The sequence below is a fragment of the Eumetopias jubatus genome, unplaced genomic scaffold (assembly GCF_037043125.1).
Source record: "Eumetopias jubatus isolate StellerSeaLion01/CBP00866 unplaced genomic scaffold, mEumJub1_p1.0 scaffold_9, whole genome shotgun sequence".
In the NCBI taxonomy this organism is placed as follows: Eukaryota; Metazoa; Chordata; class Mammalia; order Carnivora; family Otariidae; genus Eumetopias; species Eumetopias jubatus.
Genome location: NW_028274815.1, coordinates 30,813,210 through 30,835,381, shown reverse-complemented (window position 1 = coordinate 30,835,381; position 22,172 = coordinate 30,813,210). Strand labels below are relative to the sequence as shown.

At 36.5% G+C, this 22,172-nt stretch overlaps 1 protein-coding gene across 2 annotated transcripts in view; it reads left to right on the top strand.

Moving 5' to 3' along the window:
- Nucleotides 1-22,172, top strand: part of PRKD3 (protein kinase D3) — an 84,396-nt gene that overhangs the window by 27,570 nt on the left and 34,654 nt on the right. For both annotated transcript variants that reach the window (XM_028117158.2, XM_028117157.2), the window contains 4 exons: nt 12,319-12,457; nt 14,007-14,138; nt 15,292-15,449; nt 20,393-20,585. In XM_028117158.2, coding sequence (XP_027972959.1) covers nt 12,343-12,457; nt 14,007-14,138; nt 15,292-15,449; nt 20,393-20,585 — 598 coding nt within the window. In that variant the 5' untranslated portion in view covers nt 12,319-12,342. The remainder of the gene's footprint in view (nt 1-12,318; nt 12,458-14,006; nt 14,139-15,291; nt 15,450-20,392; nt 20,586-22,172) is intronic.

Here is a 22,172-nt window from a genome sequence, read left to right as displayed (position 1 = left end):
TAGAGAATAATCAAAGATTTCAGACTTATATTAAGTTAAAGTTGGGATTGAATTCTAATACAGATAATACAGAACATATACATTGAGGTTTTTTGTTTGTTTGTTTCCAAGAAAATACCTAACAGATCATTTGTAGTTGAGCTTTGCTTAAAACTTGGATATGACCAAAAGTGGTCACTCTTTGAATTCAGTCCAGTTTCATGACACGTCCCGAGGGCGGATTGGGTGGAGTTTCTTTTGTTGTTGTTGTCTTTAACTTAAGCCAAAAATTTAGCTTCCTTTTCTTGAAGATTTGAAATGCATCAACATTTATGTTACATTGAAATTGGTTCTGTCTTACTCATCTTTCTGTCCCCCCAAATGCCTTAGTCTCAGTAGACGTTTGTTAAAGGACACGTTCTACCTGCTTTTACTGCTGAAAATAATACTGCAAATAATCTGTGGTAATAGTTAACCTCTATTGATTAAATGATTTATAGAAAGAAATAAGCAGATAAGCACCAGTATTCTTTTCCATTCTGTTTCATGTATTGGTACCTTAGTTGTACCAAACCTGCTCCGACTAGTTTATATTTTTCAGATATTTAGTTCAAAGAACTCTTTCTTCGTAGGATTGTGCAAAAGGCCAGCTTCTTGAAATACTTGAAATTCTCAAAGTTATTCACTCTGAGAACACCAGTAAACTTTTTCCTTATTCCTTGTAAGAATGTAGATTAGCACTACTTAATTGGCAAATATTATAGCTCCAATATCTCATTTTAATGTATAAGATTAAATTAAACCAGTGGTTCTCAACCAGAGTGATTTTGATCCCTGGCAACATTTAGCAGTGGATCTCCAGTAGTCTGGAGATTTTTTTGTTTGGTTGTCACTACTGGGGAGAGAGGGAGTGCTATTGGCATCTAGTGGGTAGAGGGCAGGGATGTTACTGCAATGCTCGGGGGAGCTCCCCACAACAAAGAATTATCTGGCCCAAAATGCCAGTTGTGAATCTTCTAGATGTGAATTGTAGTTTAAGAGCTTTCAAATAGGATTGCTAGTTTGGCTTGGATGTGTTCATTTTAAGTATATGGTACACCGTTTCTGTTGTGAGTATGGATATAGTTAATGTAAATTTTAATTTCTATTGGAGTATAGTTGACATACAGTATATATATATTAGTTGCAGGAATGAATATATTTTCAGATGTGTACAGTAGATTCCTTTATCTGCATATTGGCTTATAAAGCAGACTTAGCAACAAACAGTATCTCTGCCTTCTAGTTTATATGCTGAAGAGAACGCTTAAACTGATGAAACTCAAAGAACTAGTGAGACTGGCTATCAGGAGAACTGAGAAGGCAGACAGATCTGAGCAGCAGGTAGAATTGAGATTGAGCCAAACGGAAACTAGATCTCTGCTGGGAGGCCACCGCCAAAGAGTCAAATTACAGTGAGCAAATCAAAACCCAGGGAACAGGCCAAAAGCTTTGCCCAATCTTAGAGTGATTGTGCATGGATTCCCAATGTCAAAATTACATTAGTGTTTAAACCTGTACTGTTATTTTTTGTTATAGGCATATGTTTAAAAAAAAAAAAAGAATAATCCAAGAAAGAGATAGCAGTGTTCTAAAGCCAAAGAGACAGACTCAGGGTGGAGATTTTGATTCTTAAACTTTGTTTTGAAATTATAGACCCTTTTCAGGTCACTTACTTCATATCTTCATCTGCAAAGCTGAGATCATGATTCCTACCTTCATTAAAAAATTATGGTGATAAAATGTAAAGCTCTTAATGCAGTGTGTGCCACATAATTAGTGCCCTCAAAATAGTAATACTCATAGTTTTAAAATCTCTCTTATCTGGAAAGATCATTGATCCTGTAGTGTTCTTAAAATTTTAGTAAATACCAAAACATGTATAGGATTTTTTCTGTACAGTGACATTGCTTTACTCATGTCTTTTGATTTTAGTATTTAGCATATGACAAACTATAAAAAATTGAGAGCAAGTGTTTATTATAGATGACTGGGATTACTTGTTTTAGGAGTTTTGAGAAAATTAGATGAGATAGCCATGCCAAGTGCTTTACATGGTGCCTGGTGCATAGTAACTACTCTCAGGGAATGTTAGTTCTTCATGTTCTTGATTTCAAATTGCCAAGAAGCTTAGAAAATAGCACTGTGATGCTACTGCTGTATTGTGTTAATCTGTTGAATGAACATAGTAGATGTAATTGGAGTAATAAGAAAGGAAATTGGCCAACAGCAATTCATTTTAAGCTGTAATGGTATTTACTGAAATTGAATCTAACTAAAGCAAAACTCTGCTTTCAGCTGATTTAAAACATTTGTTTTTCGTTTTGACCATTTACATGACACTAGACATGAAAAAATCTTTGTATCCTAGTTTAGGAGTGATTTTGATCTACTTGTCAAGTGAGTATATTGTTTCTGCAGACATGGATTGGGTATAATTTTCAGGTCCTGCTGAAGTAGAGCGAAAACCCCAGCTGTGTCTTTTGTTTTCTGGAAACCAGTTGTCATTCTGTATTGGTTTTTTTTTTTTTCTCCCCTATTCTTTCTACGACAGCTGTGTTGCAGTGGCTAGGTGACATCCTACTCTTTACCCTACATTTTTTGTCTTGGCAAAATAATGCCAGGCAACCATTACTAATCTGGAGGCTCAAACTGGAAGAAAGTTGTTTTTTTTTTGTTTTGTTTTTTTTCCAATTCTGCTAGATATTCAGGTAAATATATTTGGCTAGGATAGAAAGTTCTAGAAAGTTTGAATTAAAGATAAACAACTAATAGCAAAACAAGTAAAAAGGAAATAAAAAAAGATTACTCTGGTTTGTGTCAAAGAGAAATGGTGTTAAATGAAGCAGCTCCTCTAATGTGTCATATCCAGAAAATCCTAGGTTGAAGATTAATGATGAAAGTTAAGAATAAATTCAGAGTCCCCACTGAATAATTTTCTCAATGACTAATCTAGACTGTAGTGCCATCTATCTGTATATAGAAATAGTCATTGAAATTCTTCCCTTCAACTACATACTTTCCTGAAAAATGATGTTAAATTAAATAGGATATTTGTTTCTGGGAATTTTATTAGTGTTAAATTAGTTACTTTTGTAGTCAACAGCTTTTTTCAGTAAATTAAATACTAAGTTCTAGGTACTGGACATTTAGTAGGGAGTAGGAAAAGAGAATGCCCTTCCCCTTGTGGAACTTATTTACTATGATCTGGTTTATTATTAGACTTAGTATGATTTACTTGACATCAAATTTAAAATTACTTTAGTATTCAACTTCTCAAATTAAGTAAATGTAAAGAAACCTGTGGTGCTGAGAATGTTCTGTATCTTGACCTGGGTGGTAGTTACATGGGTGTGTAAGCATGTGCATGTGTGTAGTGATCTATTCTAATTCAGATTATTGCATTTTACTCATATTCCAGTGTAAACTTAAAAAAAAAGTAGATGTGCATTGAAACTCTACAGTGGTTCCCATTGCACCTAGAAAAACCCATAGTCCTTTTAAAAGAGTGTACAGTAATAAATTTTTGTTCAGATAGTTTTAAATTCTGAAGTTGTGTTAATGTATAAAAATTGTATTTGACCAAGGAGAATTAAAAACTTGAAAACTTCTACCTCATCTAACATTTTACTGATAGGAATTTTGATATGAACTTTAAACTGTTCACATCAAATAGCTCTCAAAATATAGTATTGCTTGAAGGAATTTTATTTGCAAGTATTGGAACTTTTAATTACAAACAAGTGTCAACACCATCAAAAGTTATTTCCGTAAGATGGTTCTAGAAAGATAAGATGCTCTGTTTTTTATTACTGAAGCCATCTTTACTGCAAAAGTAAGGGCATATGGAATGTGAAGTGAGCAAAGAGAGCAGTGCATAAGGGGTGAGCATTTGATAACTTAGAATGAAATTCCATTCCTCTCCCATATGGACTGGGAAGAGACTTCATTTTGCACAATCAAGAGGAGTCATTTGCACAGTCTGTAGAAAGCCAAGTCCAGAAAAGCCTGGGGGGAATTTGGAATGAGGCCAAATTAAAGGCCTGTTTTACTTCTACCCTGCTAGTTCTTTTGCTGTCTCTTTCATTTCCTATTTTCTTCTTTTAATCAAGGCTTAGGTAGGCTAGGGAAGGAAATATGGGCATATGTAGTTTTCAGAACTTGGTCAACTTCCTTCCACATTTTCCAGTCTCTCTATATTCTTGACTCCTTTATTCCCCAGAGCAGTGTTTCTCAGCTTCAGCACTGTCAACATTTTGGGCTGGATAATTGTTTTGTGCAGTGTCCTATGCATCATAGGATGTTTAGCAGCATCCCTGGCCTCTATCCACTAGACACCCGTACCTCACATTGTAACAACCCCAAAGTGTCTCAAGACATTGCCTTCTAGGGGACAAAATTGCCCTGATTAAGAATCCTAGTTTAGGAATATACTAAATAAATGGCCAGTGACAATTACTGACAGTTACTAAGCATGTTACCACCTCTGCTGCTCTTCTCATCTTGTTCCCTATCACAAATTGCTTTTTTCTCCCCATGAAAGTAGAATGCTTAGAAAGCATTATACCATTTTATTAGCTAAGACTTGCATTCTGGATGGTAAAGAGAAAGGAGTCCAATGAAAATAGTGGATTTATAAATGTAATCAAGAATTGATTATCATTAGTTTGCTAGAATATTTTTTTTAAGATTTTATTTATTTATTTGAGAGAGAGAATGAGGGAGAGCACGAGAGGGAAGAGGATCAGAGGGAGAAGCAGACTCCCTGCAGAGCAGGGAGCCTGATGTCGGACTCGATCCCAGGACTCCAGGATCATGACCTGAGCCGAAGGCAGTCGCTTAACCAACTGAGCCACCCAGGCACCCAGAATATTTCTTCCTCTTAAAATTATACAGTTTTGAAAGGGAAAAAAAGTTCCCTTTTGTTCTTTTCTACTGGAGTCTGGTGTAGGTAAACAAGCTATTGTTTTGGTAAAGCTCTCTTTTCCTGTATAGGATGTTTTATTGGCATCAGATCATTTTGAGAAATTCAACATATATGCTATTAAATATACAGGGTTTTTGTTTGTGTTTTTTGATATGTTGTCCAGAACTTATTAAGGGTTTCCTATATAATGAGAAACATTTTGAGGAATGTTTGGATTTGGAGTTTTAAAAATCTGTTAATCCATTAAAAATGGTCAAAGAATGTGAATAACTAGTGTATACAGGGGAAATACAGTCGTCTCTTAAGCATGTAAAAGATGTTCAACTTCTTATAATTAAAACTACTGAAATAACCATTTTTTACCTAACATTAACAAATTTGCTAAGGACTAAATTGTGTCTCTCCTCCCCACCCTTCACATTCATATGTTGAAACCTTAACCCTCACTCAGTGTGACTTTGGAGATAGGACTTTTAGGAAGTAATTAAGGTTAAATGAAGTCATAGGGTTCTAATCCAATAGGATTGGTAGCTTTATATAAGAAGAGGAAGAAAGAGGTCTGTCTGTCTCTCTCTCTCTCTCTCTCTCTCTGTCTCTCTCTCTCCTGCCATGTGCATTTTTGGAGGAGAGGTCATTTGAGCACTCAGTGAGAAGGTTGCTGTCTGCAAGTGACGAAGAGGCCTCTCAAGAACTTGACCATGCTAGTACCCTGATCTCAGGAGTCTAGCCTCCAGAAATCTGAGAAAATAAATTTGTGTTGTTTAAGCTACTCCATCTATGATATTTTGTTAATGCAGCCTAAGCTGACGAATAAAACACTATAAAATAGAATGTGGAAAAAATAAGCACTCAATGTATTACTTATGGAAACATGAATTGGCATGGTCTCTATAAAGAACATTTTGGCAATATCTAAAAGTGTCAAGGGGTGCCTGGGTGGCTCAGTCAGTTAAGTGTCTGACTCGTGATTTTGGCTCAGGTCATGATCTCAGGGTCATGAGATCAAGCCTCTAATCGGACTCCACGCTCGGTGTGGAGCCTGCTTAAAATTCTTCTTCCCCCTCTCCCTCTTTTCTGCCCCCCTTACTCCCGCACCCCCATGCAATTGCTCTCTCTAAAATAAAATAAAATAAAATGTCAAAATATTCTTTGACCTAGCAAATCTACTTCTAGGAAGTAATCTTATTCATATACTCAAAAAGTGGAAAAAGATGTGTGTATAAGATTATACACCAGGTATTGTTTGTAATGACAAAAGATTTGAAACAGCTAAGATTTATATAGTGCCCAAAATGGATCAGTTCTAAGGTTTTTATGTGTACGCATTTATTTCTCATCACCTTATGAAGTAGGAGATAGAGAAACTGAGGTTAAGTAAGTTAGCCACAGTTATACAGTTAGTAAGTGAAATGGATCAGGATTTGAACTCAAAGCAGTTTGGCATTACTTTTATTCCTCGACTCCTATCCCATCAGTAGGGAACTGGTAAGATAAAACTATACAGTTGTGTAAACAACAACAACAAAAACATTTTAGGTACAAAATATTTTCAGAAGGATATTAAGGAAAACTGGCAACAGTGTTGACTGTGGCAGGGATAACTGGGCAACTCCAGCATAGATTTTGCACTATGCTCTTTTGTACTTTAAAAATTTTGAGCCATGGGAATAAATTACCTATTCAAAAATAAATTATATTCTTAAAGAGTATATATTATATCCCAAAGCATTAATAAATATCTGTGAGTATACATGTGTATATAAATGATTGGATGAATAAATAAATGGGGGAAAGTAGATAAATCTCACATGCAGAAAAATTCCAAGTAACTTATATAGATACTCTGCCTTCAAGGAGAAGGAACACAACTCACCATTCCTTAAGAGTGGGCTGCACGGGGGCACCTGGGTGGCTCAGTTGGTTGAGCACACAACTCTTGGTTTTGGCTAGGGTCATGATCTTGGGATTGTGGGGGCAGGCTCTGTGCTCAGCATGGAGTCTGCTTGCGATTCTCTCTCTCCCCCTGCCCTGCTCTCTTCTTCCCAACCCCCTGCTCATGTGCACACGTGTGTTCTCTCTCTCTCAAATAAATAAATAAAATCTAGGGGGAAAAAAGTGGGCTGCACATAGTGACTGACTTCCAAACGGTATGGGTATTAGGGGTTCAGAGGGAATAACTTTGCGGTGAAGAAACCTGACAAATTCTACCTTAGCCAGATAATCAAGGTCTACATCAATAGCAGTAAATCATGTTGGTAGTAGGTACGCTTGATTGATGAGAATGACGCTTTACCTCTGTGATCTTCCCCCAAACCTGTAACTCCAATCTAATCATGAGAAAAACATCAAATTAATTTTAATGGTGGGGCATCCTATACAATACCTGATGTTTAGTCAAGGTCCTCAGAATCCAGTAATGTCTTGAGAAAACACTGTCGCAGCCAAAAGAGGCCTAAGGAGATATGACAGCTAAAGGTAATGTGGTATCCTGTTTGGGATCCTGGGACAGAAAAAGGAAATTGAGTAAAAACTAAGGAAATCTGAATGAAGGAAGTATGGACTTCAGTTAATGTATCAGTATTTGTTCATTAATTGTAATGTACCATACTAATGTAAGATGTTCATAATAGGGGAAACTAGGTGTGGGTAATATGGGATCTCTATGTACTATTGTCTCAATTTTTCTGTAACTCTAAAATTGTTCTTAAAAATAAAGTTTTTTAAAGTCTGTTTTTTTAAGAGTATATGTAAGTATATTAAATAATATAAAAGTAAACTTGAAATTCAGGTGTCTATGTCTTATTCCACAGAGCTTAACCATAAACCTGGGAGGAGAGCCTTAGCATCTTTTAAGGTCCACAGGTGATTCTAGTGTATGGTCAGAGTTGAGAAATGGCTTAACAATTTACTCCTGCTTGAAAATCTTATTCCTGAATTTTTTTAAAGACCTTATTCATTTGAGAGAGAGAGCACAAGAGGTGGGGGGAGTGGGGAAGGGCAGAGGAAGAGGGAGAAGCAGACTCCCCACGGAGCAGAGAGCCTGACACAGGACTCGATCCCAGGACCCTGAGATCATGACCTGAGTTGAAGGCAGATGCTTAACTGTTTGAGCCACCCAGGTGCCCCTCGGAATTTTTAAAAATTATGAAGTGTCAATACCAGTATATTCAAATCATTATCAACAGGGTTTTGCTTTTTTGTTTTTTTTGGGGGGGGTCCTAGTATAGTTGTTTAGATCTTTCAAAGTGTGTGCTCATGGTTTATTTCCTTCTTTCTTCTTTTTAGATGTTTATCTTTAACATGCCCATGTCTCAAGACTTCATAATGTTTTTAAAACTTGGCTATGGTTTTTCTCTGATGTTCAGTGGCAATGTTTAATATTCTCTTGCTTTTTTTTCAGGCACTATTTTCTGTAATTTCATTTTGTGCTGACGCTTCAGATGATTCCTAAATATCCTACCAAGTCACACTTACAAATCATAATTGTGAATAGCAGAAATCTATTTTTTACAAGCTATTTAATACATTTTTCCCCTCTTGGAACTCTGTAATTTCTCAACCATATAGATGAATATAGTTTATGTAAACATTTGCTAGACTGGAAAATTACTTCATTTATCATCACTGAAGGCTTTCCAGCCTGGTACACAAATACTTACTTTAAGTAAATATTCTTAATACATTCCCTGTCATTCTTTTTATTTGCTCTTCAGTTTCTTAATAATGCCAATATGAATTCACTAGGTCATGTGTTTATCAAGAAGATTATTTTATATGTATTTTTTTCTAAGCCACACATTTTTTGATGTTTTTCTTCTTTCATTAATGTGTTTATTTAACTCTTTAGTTACTGGGACTTCTGATTTGGTCAAAACAATACTAATGATCCATGTAATTTACCAAAGATAGATTTGAGAGAGAAGTGTTCCTTCTTGTTTTGCTTTCCATCTTTTTACTGAATAATCCAGACCCTGCTACCTCTTTCCTGACCAGTAGCTTCAGCCTTCTTTAGGAGCTTGCTCTGGTCTCTTCCTGTCCCAGTCCCTACTACATGTCAGCATTATCTTTTTAAGATAATAGATTTGATCATGTCACAGCCTTGCTCTGGATTCTTTCTCTCTCCCCCCTTAGATATGAGATAATAAGAACCACTAGTATTTACTGATCATCGTAGTACTTTATAGCATCAACTAAATAAATTTTGACCAGAACTCTGTAAAGCCAGTATTCCTGTTATTCCAAATTGATAGACAAGAAACAGCATAGAGAGGTTAAGCAGCTTATTAAGGTGCTATAGTTAGTAGTTGGCAAAGCCTGAACCCCAATCTCTTGACTCCCAAGTTTAAGTATAGTCCCCATCGGGCTCCTGTGTGCATTTTTGCCCTTTCTACCCAGCCCTCCCCTCATTCTTCAGTCATAGGGGTCCACTCAACTTTCTCCCATTTATGTGTTTTCTCAACTACGACCTTTATACTTTCACTTTCACTTTCTGCCCATGGAAACCTTGCTTCTCTTTTTTATCGCTGTTAAGGTGACATTCCACATTCCTGGTTAAAGTTTTTTCCCCCTCTTCTGGAATTTTATTTTTCATTTTTGGCATTTCCCTTACTATGTTATACATTTGTTTTATTTCCATCTTCCTACTAGATTGTAAACTCCTGGGAGGGGAGATCCGCCTTACCTTTACAAACCATGGGACCAATGCCTTGAACTTAGAAGATAAGAAAAAAATGTGGAACTTTTAAAATGATTTTTATTCATACAAAATTTTGTTGTTTTTAAAGATTTTATTTATTTGAGAGAGAGTGCAAATAAGAGCAGGGAGAGGGACAGAGGCAGAGGCTTGATCCGAGGACTCTGGGATCATGACCTGAGCTGAAGGCAGACGCTAAACAGACTGTGCCACTCAGGTGCCCCTTGTTAGTCTTTTTTTTTTAAGATTTTAATTCGACAGGGGGGTGGAGGGGGAGAACAAGCAAGGGGAGAGGCAAGCAGAGAGAGAGGGAGAAGCAGGCTCCTGCCAAGCAAGGAGCCCTATGTGGGGCTCCATCCCAGAACCCTGGGACCATGACCTGGACTGAAGGCAGCCACTTGACTGACTGAGCCACCCAGGTGCCCTGGAATCTTTTTTATTAATACTTAAGAACTGTTGCAACTAATTTATGGAGATGTTTTACTTCTATTAGATGTTTTCTACTTTGATAATACTTAATAAAATTTTATAACATTTTAATTTCAAGCTTTAAAATGTAATAAAAATGTTTTTTGATTCTGTATTTTTACTCCCTATCTTTTCAATTGAAAATTGTTATACTGTTAGATGTATGTTTAAAGCATATTATAAAGTTTTGTTGGTAACTCAGTTGAAAGTAGAATATTATAAAAAATTAAATATTTCTGTACTTTTTCATTATTTACTCAGGTATAAAAAAATCAAATCAACTCAAATTTCTAATTAAGTCGTTTTCAATTTTTTTAATATTTTTCCAATAAAATTTAGACCTTTTTAGACAGATATATATACATATATATGGATTTTTAATGGGAAAATTAAGTTCGGAAGATAAGACGTCTCCACCTAAAACACATGCTATAATATCCTAGACTCATGTTGGAAGTGGGTCACAAATTTAGCTTTACTTTTTCCAGTGAGTGAAGTAAACAGAAAACATGATTTAGTTGGATGATCAAGTTCATATTACAAAACCAACCAGAGAAATTTCTTCTGTGAGTCCTCACAAAGAAGGGCTACCATATGAAGTAGGTGAACCATATCATCAGCAGCATCCCTGCAATAAATGCAGTTACAGTTTAGTGTGACATACATATCAAGCCATTCAGTGCAGGCCAGTGACATACTGTATAGTACATTAAAGGGTATTCTCTGAGGAGCCAAAATAAGCCAAAAATATCTCAATTATGAGATAAACTAAAGAAAATTGAAATACCTAGAGCAGCATTTCCCAAGCCACTGGTATTTTAGATGAGGTTTTGATTTAGAAATTAAAGTTATTTTGTAAGGCAAGTACTTAAAGTTTTCTCTTAAATAACTTTATTAACTACAAAAACTTTTAGAGCTCATACCTTCATATTTTAGTCCTTGGTATGCCAATCCCCAAAGTGTCAGCTCTGTAGTCACAAAGTGTAGAAGCCTTGGAATAATATACATAGAGCATGTGAACAGATCTCTAAGTCTCCTGCTCTGGTCAAAGGTTTTTTAAAAAGCAAGTTACCGGGGTGCCTGGGTGGCGCAGTCAGTTAAGTGTCCAACTCTTAATTTTGGCTCAGGTCATGATCTCAGGGTACTGGGATCAAGCCCTGTGTAGGGCTCCGTGCTCAGTGATTTTCTCTCCCTCTCCATTTGCCCCTCCCGCTTGTGCGCATTCTCTCTCTCTCTGTCTCTCTCTCCCTCCCTCCCTTCTTCCTCCCTCCCTCTCTCAAATAAATACTAAAACAAAAAAACAAAAAACCAGTAAAAAAGAAAGTTACCATAAAGAATCATGTAGGGTGCCTGGGTGGCTCAGTCGGTTAAGCGACTGCCTTCGGCTCAGGTCATGATCCTGGAGTCCCGGGATCGAGTCCCGCATCGGGCTCCCTGCTCAGCGGGGAGTCTGCTTCTCCCTCTGACCCTCTTCCCTCTCGTGCTGTCTCCCATTCTCTCTCTCTCAAATAAATAAATAAATAATCTTTAAAAAAAAAAGAATCATGTATTTGTAATTACAGTGAGTAAAGAAAGTATTAGATAGATGCTAGAGACCATAGGTGCATTTGTCAAAAATGTTGGAATTGATACTCTTGTGTGGGTAATTATTAATCTTCTGCTAGCACTATTCGGTAGAGTTTACCATGATGATGAAAGTGTTCTATACCTGCACAGTCCAAAATGATAGGCAAGCCAGTAGCTAGGGTGGTGATTAAATGCATGACATGTGGCTAGAGTGACTGAGGAGCTGAACTTCTAATTTTATTTAATTTTAATTAATTTAAATTTAACTGCATTTAACATGGCTAGTAGCTATAGAGGAAGCTCAGTTCTAGAGGACAGGAAAGACTGCTTATCTCAGGCAATGTAAGATAGAGTAGCAGTTAAATTGAAGATTATATTCTCCATCAATAACTGAGTAAGGAGATCCTATATTTCTAAGAGACAAGTGCTTTAAGATAATCAATAATTATATTTAAGCTCACTGTTCTATTTTTGAACTTGAACCAAGGATGCTTGAGTACATGGTTGATCTTTTAGATGTTAATAGAATTGTTAGCAAACAGTGTTAAGCTAAAAACTACATGTAAAGTTCTTTCAGAAGATTGAGACATTTACTCATAAAAATAGAAACCTGTGGGTATACTGATACAGGACTGTTTTCATGTAGTTTCCAGAGTGTGGATTCTTTGGCATGTATGACAAAATTCTTCTCTTTCGCCATGACATGAACTCAGAAAATATTTTGCAGCTGATTACCTCAGCAGATGAAATACATGATGGAGACCTAGTAGAAGTTGTTCTTTCAGGTAAGTAAATAGCTCCTTTTATTTTGTTGTCTTTTTTTTCAATGAGCCTTATTTTTTGTACTAAATGCTATGTTCAGTTATACTTAGTCTTTGTGGTACAGTTGCTTAACTTCTTTTATCTATAATAATGGTGACCATGTGAATTTTACTTTCAGCAAGGTTATATCACAGATGAGAAAGTAGGAAAATAAGCCCTGAATTGTTTATCTGAATGTTACTAAGCTAAGGGAATTATCATTGGAACTGGAAGAGGAATATACTCTTTGAGTCAACGAAATAAAACAATTATACTGAAATTCAATTTCTTTTTCCCCATTTCTGTGAAGAGCATAGAAGAGGAGAATTGGGGTTCAAAAAGAAAGGAGAAAAGGAGGAATAGTGAAGATGTGGGAGAGGAAAGTGCAATACTGAATGTCCCCCATGATTTTAGTATTGCTCCTTCCCTATGTGTTCTCCGTGGGCATTTTCTTACCTCCCTCGTTTCCCCCTCACCCACTCTTGCCATTTGTTTTTCCTTAGCTCTTTCTATTTCTGATCTCATCCAGCAGCAGATGGGCAGGATTGTTAGCGAGGAATGTAAAGGAACAAAGAATGCACCTAGTAGGCCTGCAGAACTTCTTGTTTGACAGGAAAGGAGGGAGGGAGAGAGGGAAAGAAAGAGAAAGGGAAGGAAAGCCAGCCAAGAGTCCAGACCCCTGCGACCATTTTTTCCACTCTCAAACTCATCTCTGCAGCCTGTTCTTGAGATCGTCTCTACCAACACCTTTCCTTATTAGTCCTTGATCTTTCCATTTATCTAGCCCCTACATTAATCATGCCTCTGCACCACCACCCCATCGTGTGTACATTTCCCAGTCCTTCTCTTTCTCTCCACTCCAAAAGGGCTTCACTTCTTGTCCTCCCTGGAGGTTGTACTCCTATCCATTCCTTCTTTGCTCTAGACCCTTCATCAGGCCACAGGGATATCCACCAATGACTTGCAGGTGGAGGTGAGAGGCTAGCTCCTGGTGGATGTGTCTGCTAGTGTTCAGTTGCTCACAGGAGTCTCTTTTTCTTAACTACTAGGACTATCAAGAAGACAGCTTATGCTGAGATCATAAGTTAGAACTCAGAGTGTTTATAATTGAGGTTAAGGTCCACAGTTTCTACAAGTTTCACGTTTTGGGGGGTTTTTTTGCGTTTTGTTTTTTTTTTTTTTTACTTTAGTGTTCTATTTCCCAGTGTGTTATAAGTTAAATAGTTTTTAATTATAAAAATAGACCTACCAACTATTTGTGATCTCATCACTATGTAAATATGTTTTTGGAGGTTGAAATACCTATATACAAACCTACTTTTGGAGCACAAATTATTTGGAGTTGATGAACTTCCTAAAATAGTTTGAAAACCACAATATTAAATGCTGAAAATAATTTATTTTTTATGATAAATGAAACTTTCAGAGAAAAAAGATTCCATGTACTTTGACATAAGTGAATATGGTCAACGTTCTTAATCTCATTGCCATTACAGATATAGGGTTTATTTTGCTACTTTTCTTTTTAAAAAGCTTTGGCCACAGTAGAAGACTTTCAGATTCGTCCACATACTCTCTACGTACATTCTTATAAAGCTCCCACTTTTTGTGATTATTGTGGTGAGATGCTCTGGGGATTGGTACGTCAAGGACTGAAATGTGAAGGTATGTGTTCTAAGTTTTTGTAACATTTGAAAGAGGATTTTGTATTTGCATTTTCTAATCATTAATGAAAGAATAAGATCAGGGGCGCCTGGGTGGCTCAGTCAGTTAAGCGTCTGCTTTTGGCTCAGGTCATGATCTCAGGGTCCTGGGATCGAGCCCCGCATCGGGCTCCCTGTTTGACAGGGAGTCTGCTTCTCCCTCTTCCTCTGCCCCCTCCCTGCTCGTGCGCTCACTCTCTCTTTCTCTCTCAGATAAATAAAATCTTAAAAAAAAAAAAAAAGAATAAGATCATTGGTTGGTGACTAGGTGGTAACCAGGGTTTAGAATTGGACAGATCTGTTTTTCTGAATTAGAATTGCCAGGGGGCAGGAGTCAGGTGCACATTTCTGAGTCCTCTAAGTCCTTAAGGTGGAGAATCAATAAAGTTTTTCTGTAAAGGGTCAGAAACTAAATATTTTAAGTTTTGTTGGCTAATAGTCTCTGCCACAACTACTTAACTCTGCTCCTGTGCCATGAAAGCTATAAACAAGATGTAAAGAAATGAGGAGCATACTGTGTTTCAATAAAATGAATTATGAACACTGAAATTTGGATTTCATGTAACTTTCACATGTCATGGGAGGGGTTTAGTATACAGGCACAGTTTGCTAAAGTGTTTAAGTTGGTTGTTCTCAAACTGCCATGTATCAGAATCACCTCAAGGACTTGTTAAAACATACTTTGCTGGGACCCATCCCCAGAATTTCTGAATCAGTCAGTCTGGGGTGGAGGCCAATAATTTTACATTGAATTTTTTGGCTTCCACTTAAGCTTGTCATCCAGGTTCTTAATTAGGATAACTATTGCTGCCAGAGAAAATAAATAAAGAAGCATGTATTTTTTATGTAACATACTTTATATATTAGTTTCTTTATTTTTTTTTATTTTTTTAAAGATTTTATTTATTTATTTGTCAGAGAGGGAACACAAGCAGGGGGAGTGGGAGAAGGAGAAGCACGTTCCCCGCTGAGCAAGGATCCTGATGCGGGACTCGATCCCAGGACCCTGGGATCATGACCTGAGCTGAAGGCAGATGCTTAACGGACTGAGCCACCCAGGTGCCCCTAAAGTTTCTTTAATCTACTATTTTTTTTACCTTTTAAAATATATTTAGGCTGTGGATTAAATTATCATAAACGATGTGCCTTCAAGATTCCAAATAATTGTAGTGGAGTAAGAAAGAGACGTCTGTCAAATGTATCTCTGCCAGGACCTGGCCTCTCAGTTCCAAGACTCCTACAGACTGAATATGTGGCCCTTCCCACAGAAGAGGTATGTATTTTAAGGCAATAAAAGGGCATTTTACTACTTATTCCTTATGTTTCTAAAGGATATATGACATCATCCTAGAACATAAATATGTACTAAAGACTACTCACATTCCTACGCTTAAAAAACTTAAAATGTATTACTGGAGAGAGTTTACTAGTAGTAATGAATTGCATTTTATCTGCTTTGGGACCACATTATCACTTGGACCACTGCATTAACCTCCTAACCAGTATCCAGCTTCTGGTTCCCATACTTCACTTCATCTTACATACTAGAGCCAGATCATATCATTTCACTACAGCTTGATACACAACTCTGATTATATCACTCCCTACTAGGAATTCTTTATATATTCTATGTTTCCAATAATCTGTTCTTTTTTTTTCCCCCAACAATCTGTTCTATTCAACATTCCCTGAACACATCATCGTTCCCTGTACCTTTGCTCTTACTGGTGTTCCCTCCTACATGCTTTTTCCAGATCTAGCTCAACAGCTGCTTTTCCTGGATTCTCCTGTTACCTAGAAGTTACTTTATTTGCTGAATGCCAGACCACTTTTCAAACCTCTCTAATGGTGTATATAGCATTCTAACTTAATATCATAGTGTCCTCAAGGAATTTATGATCTGTTTAGAGAAGTGCTCATGTCTTTGTGTGCCCTACCATGTCCAGCACAATACCTTGTAATTAGTAGGTATTCAGTGATGAATGAATGAACCCATTGATCCTCACAGTATTCCAGTGAGATGTCTTAGTAGATCTGTACATAATGAGACAGTTGAGACTCATAATGGTCAAGTAGTAACTTGACTCAAGTCACAGAGCAAATTGGTAAGCAACATTAGAATTAAACTCAGATCTGATTATTTTTAGGTTAGTGATTTTTTCCTAATATATTGTACCTCTGAAGAATAAAACAGTAGATCAAGGAAGAAAGAAAGAACTTGCTTGTTAATTTGCTAGTATTTAAAATGACCTCCATCCAGGGTGCCTGGGTGGCTCAGTTGGTTAAGCGACTGCCTTCGGCTCAGGTCATGATCCCAGGGTCCTGGGATCGAGCCCTGCATCAGGCTCCCTGCTCCGTGGGAAGTCTGCTTCTCCCTCTCCTACTCCCCCTGCTTGTGTTCCCTCTCTCACTGTCTCTCTCTCTCTCTCTCTGTCAATTAAATAAATAAAATCTTAAAAAAAAAATTATAAAATGACCTCCATCCGTAGATTGCAATCTTGTCATTTAGTTACTTCTGTAACCCCCTTGGTCTTCCATAAATTAATGGCAAAAGCAAGTCTTTGGGCTATTGTCATGATATCCTAGTCACAAGATTTTGCTATACTGAGGCATCAGAATAAAAGCTTCTGAATTTCTTTCACAAAAATCCCATGTTTCCATGTTGTTTAGCCCTAATGTGAAATGTTTCACTTAGAAAAAAAGAGTGCTATGGTATAAGGAACTGGGAGCAAAGAATTATTATAAAAACATATGCAAGAGCTCGGGAAAAGACCGGTAATTGAAAAGTTAGTGCATTTTATAGATGAATTACACAGGAAACTTAGTTAGGAATGGGGTCTGTAGGATAGAGAGAGGTTTTTTTAAGAGTCCCACAAATGATGCTAAGAAGCCATCTACCCCAGATAAGTAATACTAGATTAGGAAATAGCAGGACAGAGCAGATGAATAAGGTGTTAAGTTTTAATTCATTATTTTATATTTTATCCTGAAGATGAAAATTCCTTAGGGAAGGAGAAGAAAATAGAGTGATATGTTTGTATTGGTTAGATTGTGCAGAATATTTCAGAACAAGTTGAAATCATAGAGTGGAATGTATCTCAAAAAGGTTGTTTTTATCAGTCCAAGCATTCAGTCTCAAAAAGGAAAAAGCTACAGTAAGAGAAGAGCTCACGGAGGAAAATTAGAGGGAAGGGAGAGTGGGAAACGAGGACCCTCTAAGGAATAGAGGAGATAGCAATGAGGAAATGAGTGCAACCTTGAATCTGAACCAAAGTTAGAGAAGAACTAACTCCAGATAGCTGTGGGGTTAGAGCCTCCCGTTCTGTGTGGCAGGCTTCATGCTGGATGCTTTACTTGTCTTTTGTCATGTCATTTTCGCCACAGTCCTGGAAGGTAGGCAGCTCTTAGCTTTATTTCATAGATAAGGAATGAGGAAGGAAAGTTTCTGAGTGGTCAAGATAGTAACCTTCAGTGACCACTGAGATAAGCTTGAAAAAGGCCAGTTGGGAATAGAAACTTCTGAATCTGACTCTGAGGTGTCATCATTTTATATGTAAGAAGGCAGTTTCTGTTACAGTGTCTGAAGTCAGTCTAAAGGGAAGCAAGTAAGGAGAGGGAGGAGCACAAGAAGATAGGCTTTTCACTGAATTTGGTTACAACGGGACCACTAAGGTTGGAGAGACCAGAATTGAATGATGGCCCTTTGGAGATGAGAGAAAGAGGAATATTCTAGCAGTACATTTGGGCAAATGCCCAAGGGGCCAGGACAGGACAGAATCAAGGTAGAAAGAAACTGTTGGGGCTAAGTGTGTGCATAAAAGTGGAGGTATTTTTTTTTCACTGAATAATATTCCAAAGTCAAATATATATAATTAGGGAATTGCCCCCTTTAAATGCTTTTATCGCCTTTATTATTGCATCTAATTGAGAGTTGGCAACATTGTTATAAAGTTTTTGTGAGCATATGTTCACTTAAGCAAATACTAGTTGAAACTCACACTGTGGAAATAATTGGATTACTTTTAGAGAATTTCTGGCTACACATTAATAAGAAATAAGAATTTAAGTAGTAGTTTGTAAAGAGGGGCCGTTAGAGCAAGGCAAGAGAAGAACTTTCACTCAACTCTGTTTACTCTAATCTCAGTGGTCCCATTTTCACCAAATGCTCCAGGTAATTTTACCCACCAAATGCTCCTCTTTCCTCCAAATTCTGGTTCAGTCTTCCATACCTTTCCTGCCTTCCTCACTCCACAGAGTGGTAAACCATAGTCATTAGTGAAATTGTAGCATATGCCCAGGTATGTTGAGATGGGGAAAAGATTAAGAATCACTGGACTTCTATGTAGAAGACCTAGGGCTAGGTCTTGATTTTGATACTAGCACTTAGTAATATTAATCTATTTGAGCCTGTTTTTTCATATTTAAGATAAATTACTGCTTGTACTAGGCATGAAAAATTAGGTGGCTGCTACAACCACAGTCCCCTGTGTAGTTCTTTGCACACATGCTGTGTACCATGTCCCTAATACCCAATCCCAGGAGGACCTGACAAAAGGCAGTCGATCACCAGCTGGCTATTGGCCTATGAAGGGGTCTGTTAGAAAGTTCTTCCTTACTGGGGTATCCTATATATTTGATGATGACTGGCCAAAATCAGTCTTATTCCATCTTGCATGTTTGAAACTTGAGACAAACCAGAAGTGGTAGAAGCAGGAGCAAGAGAAGCAGAGTGTTGAGAATAGGGAGCCAGGGATGAACAAATGAACAAAAGCCTACAACATCTGTTTCTGGTTCTTGCTGGCTGCTTTATTAGCTTTGCAGGATCACTGTGGTACTCCTTTTGTTGAAGGTGCTCTGTACCTGGCTGCCTGGCGGAAGGGGGAGCCAGACCAGAGCAGGAGACCTTGGTGAGCTGAAGCAAGCAAGCAAGTTAGGCTTGGGTTTAACCTTCTTCTTGTACTTTTCTTAAATTAAATTGCTTCGTAATTTGCTTTAGAACATTTGTGGCAACACATTAGTGAAAAACCATCCATCAGAGACTATATTTGTGTTCTTTTTTAATGTTCTCCTCCATTTGTATGTCCTTTTCTTTTTCTTTTCTCTCTTCCTGCTTTCTTCCAAAAAGCCTTTTTTTTTTTTTTTTAACTCCTCCCTTCACTTCTTTCATACACTTCTGTCTCTTGGTTCCTTCTGGCTTCTTTTGCTTTTATTGGTTGAACATTTCAATGCAGAATGATTCGACTTCTCTGGGCTACAGACATTACTAGTTACGGAAGGCATATGAAAGAGCTCAGGACCTCAGTTCTGGCAGTGAAGGTGCAAGCAGCTACAGCAAAATGTACAATACGTCTAGATGGTCATTAGGTATTTTGTGCTTGAGAGCATGGACTGTACTTCATTCATTTTTGCTTCTGTGATACAAAGTGTAGGGGTTTGGCCTATAATATAATAATCAGTGAAGGTTGAATGAATGGGATAGGCCATATTGAACTGGCCTGTAATTTAATTTTATTATTTCCTTTGTATATATAGAAAGGACCATAGCTACAAATATCTAGTTATCCCTCAGGTCACACAAAAATTTTTAATCAACACCTTTAATTTTCCTTTTTGCTCATTTAGGGGAAAAGGCCCAAATACTTAAATATCAAGGAACCTCCTAAAGCATAAGTACTGGGGCTAAAGTTGTTTAATTTGTGTCTGCCAGTTTTTGTATCATCATCATTAATTAGACTTAAGTTTTTAACAAACATATTTTAGTATTTACAAAAAAATTTGAAAAACCAAGACTTGTTTCAAAATATTTTCAGACATCATGTTCAGTAATTCAACATGAGTAATAATAACACTTTCTGAATTTAATTTTCCTATGATTAATTTCTTGGTAACGTTTTTCAAGGGATTTAAATATGTCATAAATTCATTTTAAGGCTTTAGTTTTTTTTGTAAAATGTTGTATGTGCCTGGCAAATAATAGTTCACAGGGAATATACATATGTGAAGATGAAAAAAAAATTTTTTTAGCATAAATAATAACAAAAACATTCGCACTGTTCACATTCAAGTATTGGTAAGTTAAGCTTCGAGAGGAAACTGCTGAGATATACATTTTTAGATTCTTGGCTTTAATGTTCAAAATAAATGACTTTCGTGGTCAAGTCCTGCTCTTAATACTTTGTTTTTAATATTGACTTATGAAAATTACTTATGTTTTAGTCACATGTTCACCAAGAACCAAGTAAGAGAATTCCTTCTTGGAGTGGTCGCCCAATCTGGATGGAAAAGATGGTAATGTGCAGAGTAAAAGTTCCACACACATTTGCTGTTCACTCTTATACCCGTCCCACAATATGTCAGTACTGCAAGCGGTTACTGAAAGGCCTCTTTCGCCAAGGAATGCAGTGTAAAGGTAGGATTGGTTGTTATTCTTAAGTAAAATTCAAATGTTTTCATTAGCAAATTTGGTTCAAAACATTTATTTCAGAAATGTTAGGCAAAGAAATTGGTTTCCTAGCTGTTAACTTAAAAATTAAGACAGTACATGCATACACACACGTACATATTTATTTATTAACAACTGCTCTCTGCAGTATATGTGCTGTGTACCAGGAATTACGCTGCAGAAAAGTTAGAATCTAAACAGAAAAGGTAGAATTTGGTTCTGTAAGGTATCGTTGCTTAACATGAGCCAGTATGGGACAGTTAGTAAGCAGGTAAGCAGATATTTGAGTTTAAAAAAAGTATTTCTGATTTCAGAGCCAGATGCCACCCAAAATAAAAAATAATGCTTTCCTCTTTCCTTTAAATATTCATACTCACAAACAAACATATTACAAGAGTATTATTGTTTTTGTTTTTAATTATGTAGCTAGGAGAGCCTATCAAAACTGTTATTCCACATTATAATCACACTGAAATAGGAAGAATATAGCAGAAGCCACTGGAATTGTGATAGGGATTATCCATATTTGGATACAAAGCCAGAACACTATCAAAATATTCTAGAAACATCTCTTAATGAACCAGGTTTTTAATAGAATACTGGAATATTTTTTCCTATAGTTGTGGAATGTTTTTATGCTTTTTAAAGATGATTTTATCTTTTTGTCTCATAACTTCTTTACAACAATGCTGTACAATATAGTGAAAACCAAAATAGAGTTTAAAATGTCTTATTAATTATTGAGCCAGTATGCAGTATAAGTAGCCTGTCTATAATCCTATGTAGTTATTTTTTATGTGATTATTTTAACAGTTCTTGGTATCAGACCTTTTGTATAATAGATGTAGTTGTGGAATTGAATTATCTAATTTTATCTAATTAAAACATTAGAGTTGAGGTCTTTGCAGCAATAAACCTATTTACAATACAGAATCAAGTTAGTTATATATAAATTTAACTTAAGTATATAAGAAAACTTGTCTTGGCAACATATGGCAACACAGGAAAACATCAAATAGAGAACAGGTTGTGCGTTTGTTGCCAGGTATTTAATAACTAGCAGGCAGGCATAATTAAATGTTGAAATTCTATTTCAGCAACTTACTTTTGAATATGAGTTAATATATAAATTAATACTTTAAAATATCAACACTACAGTGTATTGGCAAGCAGCCACTAAGGAATGTTTTGGGAAAGAACATTAATAACAGATGTGCAAATTCTAGCCAACAAATAATCTTAGTAAAGGTTGTAAATAGTGCTGCTCTGTTCAACAGGACAGAAACATCCTAAAACCATATGCAGAGCAGTACGATATTTTATAGAGGACCTAAAATAAATAGGTAGATTAATGAATTTTGAATAAAACCAGTTAACTCTGCCACTGGGGTATTGGTTTAATTTCTTAGACCTCTAAAAGAATAATGTGTGTTTATATTGGTTCAGAAATATATATATATTTATATAGCTAAGCTATTATAATTATCAGTCAAAAACAATCACTTATTTCAGTGATTTCTATATTTTTGTGATATGAATTAAGATACTTAAAAA